The following is a 12,917-nucleotide window of genomic DNA, read 5'->3' as shown; positions in this document are numbered from 1 at the left end:
GTTCAGTGATGTGAAGTGTCTGTGCCCCTCAAACATCCAATCAACTGCAAGGGAATTTGAAAAAAAAAAATAGCTTTTCTTGCATGGTTGTATGCTTGAGCACAGATGCACTTTAAAGGCAGACATGTAAAACACACCAGCTTTGCATCTATTAAAGGAATAAATAAATATATTGCAAATGCAACCATTATAATGTATATGTTTACATTTATCTAGATTTCAACCTCCAGTAATCCCCTAATCCCCTGCACAACAGCACTTAGACGGAGACAAAGAGGGGCAGTATTTGGAGCCAATCAGTTGCCATCCAGTCACATGTGCTGCCAAGGAGTATGCTGACAGAAGGAGAGAGCAGAGAGATGTCCTTATCAGTCTATTACTGTTCCTTCACTGTCCAGGCTGTGTGTGCTTATCTTTATTTCACGGTACTTCACACTTTAGTATACCGGGCTTTTTAAAAATACTTTGTGAAGTGATCCTAAAATGAACATGTGCTGAAGTGTTTGGCACTCCGTTGTGCATGCCCTTTACGTGTTTTTTAACATTAATGGATGTGAAAGTTCCAGGAACTTGTCAGAATCTGCAGGTTTTTAAGCGAGAATATTTTCTAACATAACTGACTCTTGTTTGGATTATCCCATAGAGGAATACTGCCAAATGTCACCTGCAAGCCCCATGATGCATTTCCTTTGCAGTGAATTCTATATACTAGTTATGAATGTGACAAGCGGCGGCGGCGGCGGCCATAACGTAGGCTCTCTACATTCCACTCCACAGACATCCCCTTCATTCATAAGCTATTTCCACTTTTTTCTCTTTTTCTAAAACAATCCACAAAGTCTGATATCAAACAGCACAACTAATGTCGGTGGATTCTTCCATACAACCTGCCTTTGTGAAGGGCTAACCGCAATTAAATACCAACGCAAATTCAGCAGGTGTCAGATTCAAACCTCGCCAAAACAATGACATGGTGTCTGACTTTATCATTTTTTAGCAAAATTAATTGTATAACATAAAAACAGTGACTGGATCAAACATTGCACTTTGTAAAGCCCAACTCCAGCCAAAACTCAACCCTCTGTAGAGCTTTTATTGCTCGCTGTGTCCCCATTGAGGAGACCAGGAAATATCAATTCAACTTCCCCAACAGATACACAGCTATATATAATATATACACTGGAACCTTGGATTACGAGCAAATCCGTTCCAGGAGAATGCTTGTAATCCAAAGCACTCGCATATCAAAGCGTGTTTCTCCATAGAAGTTAATGGAAACTAAGCTAATACATTTCTATGGCATGCAATACCGCATGTGGCCAGAGGTGGGGGGGGGCGCTGAAGAGCCTCTGAAATACTCTCGGACAGCTTGGCTTATCTCTGAAACCTTCGGAAAGGTTCGGGAACTGAGTATTTCCAAGTGATTGCGAGTATTTCCAAATGGCTCCGAAATGTTCCGAGTGTCACCGGCACCCCACGCCTCTGGCCAAATGTGGTACTGCACCCCCCATTAGCTTGAATTTTTTTGTTTTGCGAGACAACACTCGCAAACCGATTCAGAATAAAAAAAAATAAAAAGTTGCTTGTTATTCAAAACGCTTGTTAACCGCGTTACTCGTAAACCAAGGTTCCACTATATCTATCTATAGATCTATAGATATAGATCTATCTATATATATCTATATCTATATATATATATATATATAGTATAGTATTTTATAGTATAGTATAGTATTTTATATATATCTATATATATATATATATATATATTATATATATCTATATATATATATATCTATATATATCTATTCTATATATATATATATGTATATTATATATATATTATATATATATATTATATATATATATATATATAGATAGATATATATATATATAGATATATATCTATTAGATATATTATATATATATATATATATATAAATATATATATATATATATATATATATATATATATATATTATATATATATATATATTATAGAGAGAGATAGATATAAATATAATATATATTATATATATATATATATATATATTATATTATAGATATATAGATATATATAAAATACTAGGTGTGTATATATATATATATATATATATAGATATATCTATAGATATATCTATATATAGATATAGATCTATATCTATATATAGATATATATACTGTATTTACACACTATATTACCAAAAGTATTGGGACACCTGTCTCATTATTCCCACATGAACGTTAATGGCATCCCAGTCTTAGTCCGTAGGGTTCAATATTCAGTTGGCCCAACCTTTGCAGCTATAACAGCTATAGGAGGGTGTCTATGGGAACGTATGACCATTCTTTCAGAAGCGCATTTGTGAGGTCAGGCACTGATGTTGGACAAGAAGGCCTGGCTCACAATCTCCGCTCTAATTTATCCGAAAAGTGTTCTATTGAGTTGAGGTCAGGACTCTGTGCCGACCAGTCAAGTTCTTTCACCCCAAACTTGCTCATTCATGTCTTTAGGGACCTTGCTTTGTGCACTGGTACGCAGTCATGTTGGAACAGGAAGGGTTATCCTCAAACTGTTCCCACAAAGTTGGGAGCATAAAATTGTCCAAAATGTCTTGGTATTCTGATGCCTTAGGAGTTCCCTTCACTGGAACTAAAGGGCCAAGCCCAACCCCTGAAAAACAACCCCACACCATAATCCCCCCTCCACCAAATGATTTGGACCGGTGCATAAAATAAGGTCCATAAAGACATGGATGAGCGAGTTTGGGGTGGAGGAACTTGACTGGCCTGTGCAGAGTCCTGATATCAACCCGATAGAACACCTTTGGGGTGAATTAGAGAGGAGATTGCGAGCCAGGCCTTCTTGTTATACATCAATGCCTGATACCACAAATGCACTTCTGGAAGAATGGTCAAATATCCCATAGACACACTCCTAAACCTTGCAGACAGCCTTCCCAGAAGAGTTGAAGGGAGGGCCAACTCAATATTGAACCCTACAGACTAAAGCCCCATACACACTATCAGTTTTCCTGCAGGTTTTCTCTTCAGTTTACCAAAACCATGTAGTGCAAGGGCCTGCCTGATTGCATACAAATTGAAACTCTTGAGGTTTGACCTCATATTAGATGGTTTTGGTAAACCTCAAGAGAAAACCTGCAGGAAAACTGACTGGCCCGGATTCAGAAAGGAGTTGGGTCGGCGTATCTCCAGATACGCCGTCGTAACTCCGAATGCGGTCCGTCGCATCTCGGCGCCTGATTTATAGAATCAGATACGCCTCAATGTTGCCTAGATACGAGCGGTGTAAGTCTCCTACGCCGTCATATCTAAGGGTGCATATTTACGCTGTCCGCTAGGTGGCGCTTCCGTTGATTTCCGCGTAGAATATGCAAATGAGCTAGATATGCCGATTCAGAAACGTATGTGCGCCTGGCGCATTTATTTACGTCGTTTACATAAGGCTTTTTCCGGCGTAAAGTTACCCCTGCTATATGAGGCGTAGCCAATGTTAAGTATGGACGTCAGGCCAGCGTCGAATTTTGCGTTGTTTACGTCGTTTGCGTAAGCCGTACGCGAATAGGGCTGTGGGTAAGTTACGTTCACGTCTAAAGCAATGACTATTTGCGGCGTAATTTGGAGCATGCACACTGGGATACTTTCACGGACGTAACGTCAATTACGTGGGGTCACGACTGTTCAGCATACAACACGCCCCCTACCAGCCTATTTTGAATTAGGCAAGCTTACGCCGGCCCATATACGCTACGCCGCCGTAACTTTGGCCGCAAGTTCTTTCTGAATACAGGACTTGCCTCTCAAAGTTACGGCGGCGTGGCGTATATTAGATACGCTACGCCCGCCTAAAGATAGGCATTTGTTTCTGAATCTGGGCCACAGTGTGTATGGGTCTTAAGACTGGGATGCCATTAAAGTTCATTTATATAAGTTAAGTTATTTATTTATGAATGTATTTATTTATTTTCAGCAGGGGGGAGGAATTACAACATGTCATTTGTCTTATTGCTTGTATGAGATCCCCTGTAAAGTTCTGTCCAGATGTCGGATAGAATAGTAAATGATAAAAATGTCCCCAAAAAGGATTCAGACTGGATTTAAAACCCCCATGAGAGTTTTACAACTCCTGCAAGGAAAAAGAAGTAAATTAATTATCGATGTCCCTGCCCTCGATTAATAGCTGTCCAATAGACAGGAAGAAAGGGGAAATCTCCCCAATGGGGACACGAGCACTAAAAATAGTTTTGGTTAAAATTGGGCCTTAAGTCCAGTTAAATGGCATCAGATGTGTATGTTTGTATGAAGCCTAAGATTAGCATGGCAATAATAACATTGAATAAAAAAAGTATGTAAAATATGGTAGTGAATGGACACAAATGTATTAACAGCTGTCTTACAATATTGATGCCACAAGATATGTTAAACTTAGGTCTGCAACTAGTAAATTCTCTCTCCAGTCTTAATAGCCATGTATGATAATGGTCTGCTAAAGTATTTTATGGCAATTCATTTAAGTATTCCAGACTTTTGATACATGTATTTTTCTGATTCAAACTCTTTGCTGATACTGTATGATAGCAATTTTAATTTTATAGTTATTGGTACAATAAGTGAACCTGTTAAACAAAGCTAAGCTTATACATTTCCTCTTAAAGTTGTTAAAATGACAAACTGTGTGCTTACGGTCAAATGTAACACATTTGTAACCTTTTTTTGTACTATAATGGTATTCTCTTCTCCTTGTTTTGTTATATTCAGGGATGGAGGGCATATGGGAATAAAATGGAGGATTTGAAAAGAAAGTGGCTTTCAGATTATTTCTTGTGCATTTTATAAATTGTTTGCGGTTTAGGAGCAGAGAAATGTACCATGGGCTATGGGTGCTGTAACCACAGGTAGGAGCAGAGATACATTGCCCACGTCCCTTTTGAAGATCTCCACTCAATCATGGAGTTAGTACAACCCACCTGTGTACAGAAAAAATATAAGGTGGTCTACAATTATCTTCTGTTGTTTAAAGGGGAGTTCCACCCACAATTTCACTTTTTAAACATAAATACCCCTGTAATACACAAGCTTAATGTAGTCTAGTAAAGTTAGTCTGTAAACTAAGGTCCGTTTTGTTAGGTTGTTAAAGCATTTAGTTAGTTTATAATCTAGAAATAGACCATGGCCATCTTAAGTGTGGGCATCATGAAGCCAGACTGTATGACTTTCTGGATTTTAGCCTTGCAGATCTTGCACATGCTCAGTGCTGCACAAGCGATGTAATAGGTTTCAGTCAAGTTTCCATAGCAACGGGAGTGTCAGAGGAAGTTGCCGCCCCTTTTCTATGCAAATAGGCTATTTGCAAGGACTACTGGGATACACGATGCCTATCCCAGAAACCCTTGCGAATAGCCTTGTGACTTAATAGCCTAGGCTAATAAGGAGGAGGAAGTAATGAAGGACTACAAAATAAAAGTATTTACAAGCAACAAAATAAATAAAAATTGTCCATTCTGAACACTATGAGATTAGGGCATGCAGCACAGACAAACATAAAAAAATGGGTGGAACTCCACTTTAAGAAAATATGGTATAATAACAACTGCAGCCTGACACTATCCATCCTTGGGTGTCAGAGAGAGCTCCGCCACCTGCATACACCATAGTCTGGTGTGGATTTTAGCAGCCACTATGGAACAGACTTCTATGGCCTATAGTTCTCTTTTTCCTCGACGGGAGTCTCAATTTCCTCCTCGTGTTCCTCGTCGGGCTGGTTTTCGACGAGAAACTCAAGCGTGTGTATGCTAAGAAACCCGAGCTTGCTCAGAATAAAGTATGAGACGGGAGTAAAAGTAGCGTTTGTAATGTAGATAACACTTTTTTCACGCTGTAACAGACTGAAAAGTGCAAATCGTCTCTAACCAAACTTTCACTTAACACGCAGTAACATGAGATTAGCAAAAGCAGCCTCAAGGGTTGTGCCAGTGGAATCGAACTTCCCCTGCCGTTGTATGTGTTGTACGTCACTGCGTTTGAGAACGAGGAGATTTTGTCTTGACCGTGTGTACGCAAGGCAAGCTTGTCGAGTTCCTCGACAAGCCTAACAAGGAACTCGTCGAGGAAAACGATGTGTCTTTTCCGACGAGGTCCTCAGTCGTGTGTACGAGGCCTTGGAAAACTGAAGGCCAGCTGTACATCCAGGCACAGATACAGCCTAATATTGTACAGCCATGCTAAATGTGACAGCTGCCCTCTCAAGCCTCGTACACACGACCAGTTTTCCAGCCAGGAAAACTGCCAAGAGAGCTTTTGGCCAGGGAAAACCAGCTGTGTGTATGCGCCCTCGCAGTTTTCCCGACAGGAAAACTGCCGGGAATCCGGCGGGATATAGAGAGCAGGTTCTCTATTTTCCCGCCAGGATTCCTGGCAGTTTTCCTGTCGGGAAAACTGCGAGGGCGCATACACACAGCTGGTTTTCCCTGGCCAAAAGCTCTCTTGGCAGTTTTCCTGGCTGGAAAACAGGTCGTGTGTACGAGGCTTGAGAGGGCAGCTGTCACATTTAGCATGGCTGTACAATATTAGGCTGTATCTTGCCTGGATGTACAGCTGGCCTTCAGTTTTCCAAGGCCTCGTACACACGACTGAGGACCTCGTCGGAAAAGGACACATCGTTTTTCCTCGACGAGTTCCTTGTTAGGCTTGTCGAGGAACTCGACAAGCTTGCCTTGCGTACACACGGTCAGACAAAATCTCCTCGTTCTCAAACGCAGTGACGTACAACACTTACAACGGCAGGGGAAGTTCGATTCCACTGGCATCAACCCTTGAGGCTGCTTTTGCTAATCTCAAGTTACTGCGTGTTAAGTGAAAGTTTGGTTAGAGACGATTTGCACTTTTCAGTCTGTTACAGCGTGAAAACAAGTGTTATCTACATTACAAACGCTACTTTTACTCCCGTCTCATACTTTATTCTGAGCAAGCTCGGAGTTTTCTTAGCATACACACGCTTGAGTTTCTCGTCGAAAACCAGCCCGACGAGGAACACGAGGAGGAAATTGAGACTTCCCGTCGAGGAAAAAGAGAACTATAGGCCATAGAAGTCTGTTCCATAGTGGCTGCTAAAATCCACACCAGACTATGGTGTATGCAGGAGGCGGAGCTCTCTCTGACACCCAAGGATGGATAGTGTCAGGCTGCAGTTGTTATTATACCATATTTTCTTAAAGTGGAGTTCCACCCATTTTTTTATGTTTGTCTGTGCTGCATGCCCTAATCTCATAGTGTTCAGAATGGACAATTTTTATTTATTTTGTTGCTTGTAAATACTTTTATTTTGTAGTCCTTCATTACTTCCTCCTCTTATTAGCCTAGGCTATTAAGTCACAAGGCTATTCGCAAGGGTTTCTGGGATAGGCATCGTGTATCCCAGTAGTCCTTGCAAATAGCCTATTTGCATAGAAAAGGGGCGGCAACTTCCTCTGACACTCCCGTTGCTATGGAAACTTGACTGAAACCTATTACATCGCTTGTGCAGCACTGAGCATGTGCAGATCTGCAAGGCTAAAATCCAGAAAGTCATACAGTCTGGCTTCATGATGCCCACACTAAGATGGCCATGGTCTATTTCTTGATTATAAACTAACTAAATGCTTTAACAACCTAACAAAACGGACCTTAGTTTACAGACTAACTTTACTAGACTACATTAAGCTTGTGTATTACAGGGGTATTTATGTTTAAAAAGTGAAATTGTGGGTGGAACTCCCCTTTAAACAACAGTAGATAATTGTAGACCACCTTATATTTTTCTGTACACAGGTGGGTTGTACTAACTCTATGATTGAGTGGAGATCTTCAAAGGGACGTGGGCAATGTATCTCTGCTCCAACCTGTGGTTACAGCACCCATAGCCCATGGTACATTTCTCTGCTCCTAAACCGCAAACAATTTATAAAATGCACAAGAAATAATCTGAAAGCCACTTTCTTTTCAAATCCTCCATTTTATTCCCATATGCCCTCCATCCCTGAATATAACAAAACAAGGAGAAGAGAATACCATATATAGTACAAAAAAAGGTTACAATGTGTTACATTTGACCGTAAGCACACAGTTTGTCATTTTAAACAACTTTAAGAGGAAATGTATAAGCTTAGCTTTGTTTAACAGGTTCACTTATTGTACCAATAACTATAAAATTAAAATTGCTATCATACAGTATCAGCAAAGAGTTTGAATCAGAAAAATACATGTATCAAAAGTCTGGAATACTTAAATGAATTGCCATAAAATACTTTAGAGCAGACCATTATCATACATGGCTATTAAGACTGGAGAGAGAATTTACTAGTTGCAGACCTAAGTTTAACATATCTTGTGGCATCAATATTGTAAGACAGCTGTTAATACATTTGTGTCCATTCACTACCATATTTTACATACTTTTTTTATTCAATGTTATTATTGCCATGCTAATCTTAGGCTTCATACAAACATACACATCTGATGCCATTTAACTGGACTTAAGGCCCAATTTTAACCAAAACTATTTTTAGTGCTCGTGTCCCCAATGGGGAGATTTCCCCTTTCTTCCTGTCTATTGGACAGCTATTAATCGAGGGCAGGGACATCGATAATTAATTTACTTCTTTTTCCTTGCAGGAGTTGTAAAACTCTCATGGGGGTTTTAAATCCAGTCTGAATCCTTTTTGGGGACATTTTTATCATTTACTATTCTATCCCGACATCTGGACAGAACTTTACAGGGGATCTCATACAAGCAATAAGACAATGACATGTTGTAATTCCTCCCCCCCTGCTGAAAATAAATAAATACATTCATAAATAAATAACTTAACTTATATAAATGAACTTTAATGGCATCCCAGTCTTAAGACCCATACACACTGTGGCCCAGATTCAGAAACAAATGCCTATCTTTAGGCGGGCGTAGCGTATCTAATATACGCCACGCCGCCGTAACTTTGAGAGGCAAGTCCTGTATTCAGAAAGAACTTGCGGCCAAAGTTACGGCGGCGTAGCGTATATGGGCCGGCGTAAGCTTGCCTAATTCAAAATAGGCTGGTAGGGGGGCGTGTTGTATGCTGAACAGTCGTGACCCCACGTAATTGACGTTACGTCCGTGAAAGTATCCCAGTGTGCATGCTCCAAATTACGCCGCAAAATAGTCATTGCTTTAGACGTGAACGTAACTTACCCACAGCCCTATTCGCGTACGGCTTACGCAAACGACGTAAACAACGCAAAATTCGACGCTGGCCTGACGTCCATACTTAACATTGGCTACGCCTCATATAGCAGGGGTAACTTTACGCCGGAAAAAAGCCTTATGTAAACGACGTAAATAAATGCGCCAGGCGCACATACGTTTCTGAATCGGCATATCTAGCTCATTTGCATATTCTACGCGGAAATCAACGGAAGCGCCACCTAGCGGACAGCGTAAATATGCACCCTTAGATATGACGGCGTAGGAGACTTACACCGCTCGTATCTAGGCAACATTGAGCGTATCTGATTCTATAAATCAGGCGCCGAGATGCGACGGACCGCATTCGGAGTTACGACGGCGTATCTGGAGATACGCCGACCCAACTCCTTTCTGAATCCGGGCCAGTCAGTTTTCCTGCAGGTTTTCTCTTGAGGTTTACCAAAACCATCTAATATGAGGTCAAACCTCAAGAGTTTCAATTTGTATGCAATCAGGCAGGCCCTTGCACTACATGGTTTTGGTAAATCTGAAGAGAAAACCTGCAGGAAAACTGATAGTGTGTATGGGGCTTTAGTCTGTAGGGTTCAATATTGAGTTGGCCCTCCCTTCAACTCTTCTGGGAAGGCTGTCTGCAAGGTTTAGGAGTGTGTCTATGGGATATTTGACCATTCTTCCAGAAGTGCATTTGTGGTATCAGGCATTGATGTATAACAAGAAGGCCTTGGCTCGCAATCTCCTCTCTAATTCACCCCAAAGGTGTTCTATCGGGTTGATATCAGGACTCTGCACAGGCCAGTCAAGTTCCTCCACCCCAAAACTCGCTCATCCATGTCTTTATGGACCTTATTTTATGCACCGGTCCAAATCATTTGGTGGAGGGGGGATTATGGTGTGGGGTTGTTTTTCAGGGGTTGGGCTTGGCCCTTTAGTTCCAGTGAAGGGAACTCCTAAGGCATCAGAATACCAAGACATTTTGGACAATTTTATGCTCCCAACTTTGTGGGAACAGTTTGAGGATAACCCTTCCTGTTCCAACATGACTGCGTACCAGTGCACAAAGCAAGGTCCCTAAAGACATGAATGAGCAAGTTTGGGGTGAAAGAACTTGACTGGTCGGCACAGAGTCCTGACCTCAACTCAATAGAACACTTTTCGGATAAATTAGAGCGGAGATTGTGAGCCAGGCCTTCTTGTCCAACATCAGTGCCTGACCTCACAAATGCGCTTCTGAAAGAATGGTCATACGTTCCCATAGACACCCTCCTATAGCTGTTATAGCTGCAAAGGTTGGGCCAACTGAATATTGAACCCTACGGACTAAGACTGGGATGCCATTAACGTTCATGTGGGAATAATGAGACAGGTGTCCCAATACTTTTGGTAATATAGTGTGTAAATACAGTATATATATCTATATATAGATATAGATCTATATCTATATATAGATATATCTATAGATATATCTATATATATATATATATATATATACACACCTAGTATTTTATATATATCTATATATCTATATATATATATATATATATATATATATATATATATATATCTCTATATCTCTCTCTCTCTCTCTCTCTCTCTATATATATATATATATATATATATATATATATATATATATATATATATATATATATATATATATATATATATATATATATATATATATATATCTATATAGATATATATCTATATATATATATATATCTATCTATATATATATATATATATATATATATATATATATATATATATATATATACATATATATATATATAGATATAGATATATATAGATATATATCTATATATAGATATATATATATATATATATATATATATATATAGATATATATAAAATACTATACTATACTATAAAATACTATACTATATATATATATATATATAGATATAGATATATATATAGATAGATCTATATCTATAGATCTATAGATAGATATAGTGGAACCTTGGTTTACGAGTAACGCGGTTAACAAGCGTTTTGAATAACAAGCAACTTTTTATTTTTTTTTATTCTGAATCGGTTTTGCGAGTGTTGTCTCGCAAAACAAAAAAAAATTCAAGCTAATGGGGGGTGCAGTACCACATTTGGCCAGAGGCGTGGGGGTGCCGGTGACACTCGGAACATTTCGGAGCCATTTGGAAATACTCGCAATCACTTGGAAATACTCAGTTCCCGAACCTTTCCGAAGGTTTCAGAGATAAGCCAAGCTGTCCGAGAGTATTTCAGAGGCTCTTCAGCGCCCCCCCCCCCACCTCTGGCCACATGCGGTATTGCATGCCATAGAAATGTATTAGCTTAGTTTCCATTAACTTCTATGGAGAAACACGCTTTGATATGCGAGTGCTTTGGATTACAAGCATTCTCCTGGAACGGATTATGCTCGTAATCCAAGGTTCCACTGTATATATCTATATATAGCTGTGTATCTGTTGGGAAGTTGAATTGATATTTCCTGGTCTCCTCAATGGGGACGCAGCGAGCAATAAAAGCTCTACAGAGGGTTGAGTTTTGGCTGGAATTGGGCTTTACAAAGTGCAATGTTTGATCCAGTCACCTGTTTTTATGTTATACAATTAATTTTGCTAAAAAATGATAAAGTCAGACACCATGTCATTGTTTTGGCGAGGTTTGAATCTGACACCTGCTGAATTTGCGTTGGTATTTAATTGCGGTTAGCCCTTCACAAAGGCAGGTTGTATGGAAGAATCCGCCGACATTAGTTGTGCTGTTTGATATCAGACTTTGTGGATTGTTTTAGAAAAAGAGAAATCAAATGTGGAAATAGCTTATGAATGAAGGGGATGTCTGTGGAGTGGAATGTAGAGAGCCTACGTTATGGCCGCCGCCGCCGCCGCTGTCACATTCATAACTAGTATATAGAATTCACTGCAAAGGAAATGCATCATGGGGCTTGCAGGTGACATTTGGCAGTATTCCTCTATGGGATAATCCAAACAAGAGTCAGTTATGTTAGAAAATATTCTCGCTTAAAAACCTGCAGATTCTGACAAGTTCCTGGAACTTTTACATCCATTAATGTTAAAAAACACGTAAAGGGCATGCACAACGGAGTGCCAAACACTTCAGCACATGTTCATTTTAGGATCACTTCACAAAGTATTTTTAAAAGCCCGGTATACTAAAGTGTGAAGTACCGTGAAATAAAGATAAGCACACACAGCCTGGACAGTGAAGGAACAGTAATAGACTGATAAGGACATCTCTCTGCTCTCTCCTTCTGTCAGCATACTCCTTGGCAGCACATGTGACTGGATGGCAACTGATTGGCTCCAAATACTGCCCCTCTTTGTCTCCGTCTAAGTGCTGTTGTGCAGGGGATTAGGGGATTACTGGAGGTTGAAATCTAGATAAATGTAAACATATACATTATAATGGTTGCATTTGCAATATATTTATTTATTCCTTTAATAGATGCAAAGCTGGTGTGTTTTACATGTCTGCCTTTAAAGTGCATCTGTGCTCAAGCATACAACCATGCAAGAAAAGCTATTTTTTTTTTTCAAATTCCCTTGCAGTTGATTGGATGTTTGAGGGGCACAGACACTTCACATCACTGAACACTTAAAGTGGAGTTCCACCCATAAATATAACATTACATCAGTAGTTTTAAAAAAATGTC

At 39.6% G+C, this 12,917-nt stretch overlaps 1 protein-coding gene across 5 annotated transcripts in view; it reads right to left on the bottom strand.

The window, feature by feature from the left end:
- Window positions 1-12,917, bottom strand: part of PARP8 (poly(ADP-ribose) polymerase family member 8) — a 409,395-nt gene that overhangs the window by 18,411 nt on the left and 378,067 nt on the right. For 2 of the 5 annotated variants that reach the window (XM_040339246.1, XM_040339236.1), the window contains one exon: window positions 11,837-12,641. The exons of the other annotated variants lie outside the window; for them this stretch is intronic. In XM_040339246.1, coding sequence (XP_040195180.1) covers window positions 12,617-12,641 — 25 coding nt within the window. In that variant the 3' untranslated portion in view covers window positions 11,837-12,616. Of the gene's footprint in view, window positions 1-11,836; window positions 12,642-12,917 lie in introns of those variants that run through there. 5 annotated transcript variants of the gene reach the window in all.

This window comes from Rana temporaria, chromosome 1 (assembly GCF_905171775.1).
Source record: "Rana temporaria chromosome 1, aRanTem1.1, whole genome shotgun sequence".
Taxonomy (NCBI): Eukaryota; Metazoa; Chordata; class Amphibia; order Anura; family Ranidae; genus Rana; species Rana temporaria.
This window is presented reverse-complemented; position numbering and strand designations above follow the sequence as displayed.